At 33.2% G+C, this 1,985-nt stretch overlaps 1 protein-coding gene across 1 annotated transcript; it reads right to left on the bottom strand.

The window, feature by feature from the left end:
* Positions 1 to 378: 378 nt before the first annotated feature.
* Positions 379 to 1,730, bottom strand: LOC146937891 (uncharacterized). Its single transcript, XM_085749551.1, has 4 exons — positions 1,653 to 1,730; positions 1,427 to 1,559; positions 543 to 842; positions 379 to 447 (listed from the first exon to the last, which is right to left on the bottom strand). Exons 2-4 carry the CDS (start codon positions 1,520 to 1,522, stop codon positions 379 to 381), a joined length of 465 nt encoding a protein of 154 aa, XP_085605677.1. The 5' UTR covers positions 1,523 to 1,559; positions 1,653 to 1,730.
* Between the last annotated feature and the right edge of the window lie 255 nt (positions 1,731 to 1,985).

Here is a 1,985-nt window from a genome sequence, read left to right as displayed (position 1 = left end):
TGCAAGTCCCCACACACGTATAATCAACCGTCAGGTTGTAATGTAGACACGTGGTGACAGTAGGTTTTCCCTTGAGGTTGCCTATAGCCTAGGATTTAGGGGAACTCACTGAGACATTATGCCTCATCCCAATCCTTATTTGTTTCAGATAAGCAGGATATCGTGCAAGCTTGAAGTCGGATGGATGTTTCAGCAAGTGTGCGTTCGTGTTGCTGCAGGATGCTTTGGATTTTAAAGACGGAATTATATATGTATGGTTGAGATGTTTATGTGATTCATGTACGAACGCAATTTGTTGTATAAATATTCATTCGTATGTAATTTACGTTGTAAATTTTAATGTATCCAGTACTAAGAATAACGTTCATGCTAAACTTTCTAGATACGTTTAGTGTGGGTGTTACAATGGATCTCTTCCGGATAAGGATCTCTACCCAATCTATTTCGCTAATTGTACACATAAATATTAACCAATTAGAACATTTGGCAAAATTAATATATACATATATAAAAAATATTAATAGTTAAATATATTTTTTTACCAAATTTCTAGCATGGGTAGCGGAACTGACAGAGCCTTGTGCGTGCAACTGTCCTCCTACAATAGATGCTCTGTTCGCCTTGTTAGCTTTGGACCGGTTCTTAAAATGTGGATCTTCATTCCAATACGTCAGCAATAAGTCCCAGCTTTTTTCTCCGATCCATTCTGTACGATAATTGCCCTTACGTTTTTTCAATTCCTGCCGTTCATCATACAATAAATCTGATAAATGTCTTGCAGCTACCCTATGAAAGTTTCTCTCTACAAGAGTGTGATGATGAGATTCCCATCTACAAAAATCCTGCAATAAAAAAAATGATTTATCTATCTGGAGCCATTCCCCATTTTCGTATCAAACCATTCTAGTCATCAAGACTTCTTAGCTCGCTGCAAAACGTCCAATTGTATCTTAATTATCCAATGATGTTTATATTCAATAATCCAAAAATTACAAAAATAATTCTTGATAACGTATCGTAAAAGAAGAGTGAAGAGAAGCATAACCCTAAGATCGCTTATAGGAAAAGCTGAAATTAAGCAATCATGGAAGGAACAATCTGGCTGGCTAATGGATCAAGATACAAAAGACAGTAGAAAGAAAATCAAGCAAACTCTAAACTCAAGACATCAAAATCATACATGCTCTCCTACAACACTAAAGATTGAACAAAAAGAATTTACTTGAGGCTCCATGCTATGGATGAAGGAGATCATTATTATGACAAACCGCATTGCAGAAGAGCAATTTCAAAATCAATTTGTATGTTTTGCAATCAAAGTTAAAGATTAAAAACAATAAACAATGGCTCATTGAAGAAATTTGATTTAACTAATCAAAACTTGGAGGTTCTTTTTTATTTATGAACTAAGGAGAAAAGTATTTACCGAAAAGTATTTAAAAAGGTCATTCCTGTCATCGGTAGTAAGATCTATATATACGGCCCAACACCTATCTTTAGGGTAAAACGTCTGGATCGCCATTCTAATATGTTCTGATACTCCGTGGGATGGCTCCAACCTACAAATTTGAATTGTTAATTTAATTATGCATTTAAAAAACTAATAAGAATTAGGTCAAACATAGGTAACAAATTAAATTTTTATTACTTACGTTTCAGGTGTTGGTGTAACCACAACAAGTTTATCCACATACTCCCAGTCTTCAATGATGTGACGCCGTTGTCGTCGTTGTTGACTCAAATTAGTTCCATTTTTTATACGTAAATATTTTTCTAATATAAATAACAATTTTTTTCTAATCACCTAAATATTTAGAAATTTGTACAAAATAAACATGGTATCGCATAAAAATTATATAATATTTTATATTTTATGACTAAAATATATAACATTTTGTAATCTATATCACATTTTCTAAAATTTGTATGAAATAAATTGCGCGCATATACAACTTACGAACCACAAATAAATGTTAAGCGTGGAC

The sequence above is a fragment of the Medicago sativa genome, chromosome 3 (assembly GCF_051527215.1).
Source record: "Medicago sativa cultivar Bolivia chromosome 3, Bolivia_mono, whole genome shotgun sequence".
NCBI classification, from domain to species: domain Eukaryota; kingdom Viridiplantae; phylum Streptophyta; class Magnoliopsida; order Fabales; family Fabaceae; genus Medicago; species Medicago sativa.
This window is presented reverse-complemented; position numbering and strand designations above follow the sequence as displayed.

What these genes read in the sequence shown, in the direction of transcription:
- LOC146937891 (XM_085749551.1), bottom strand. Translation starts at nt 1,522, where the DNA reads ATGGCGATCCAGACGTTTTACCCTAAAGATAGGTGTTGGGCCGTATAT. An exon ending in ACCTTTTTAAATACTTTTCG is followed by an intron (nt 843 to 1,426) that starts GTAAATACTTTT and finishes TTTTTATTGCAG; the next exon opens with GATTTTTGTAGATGGGAATC. An exon ending in CTACCCATGCTAGAAATTTG is followed by an intron (nt 448 to 542) that starts GTAAAAAAATAT and finishes GTGTACAATTAG; the next exon opens with CGAAATAGATTGGGTAGAGA.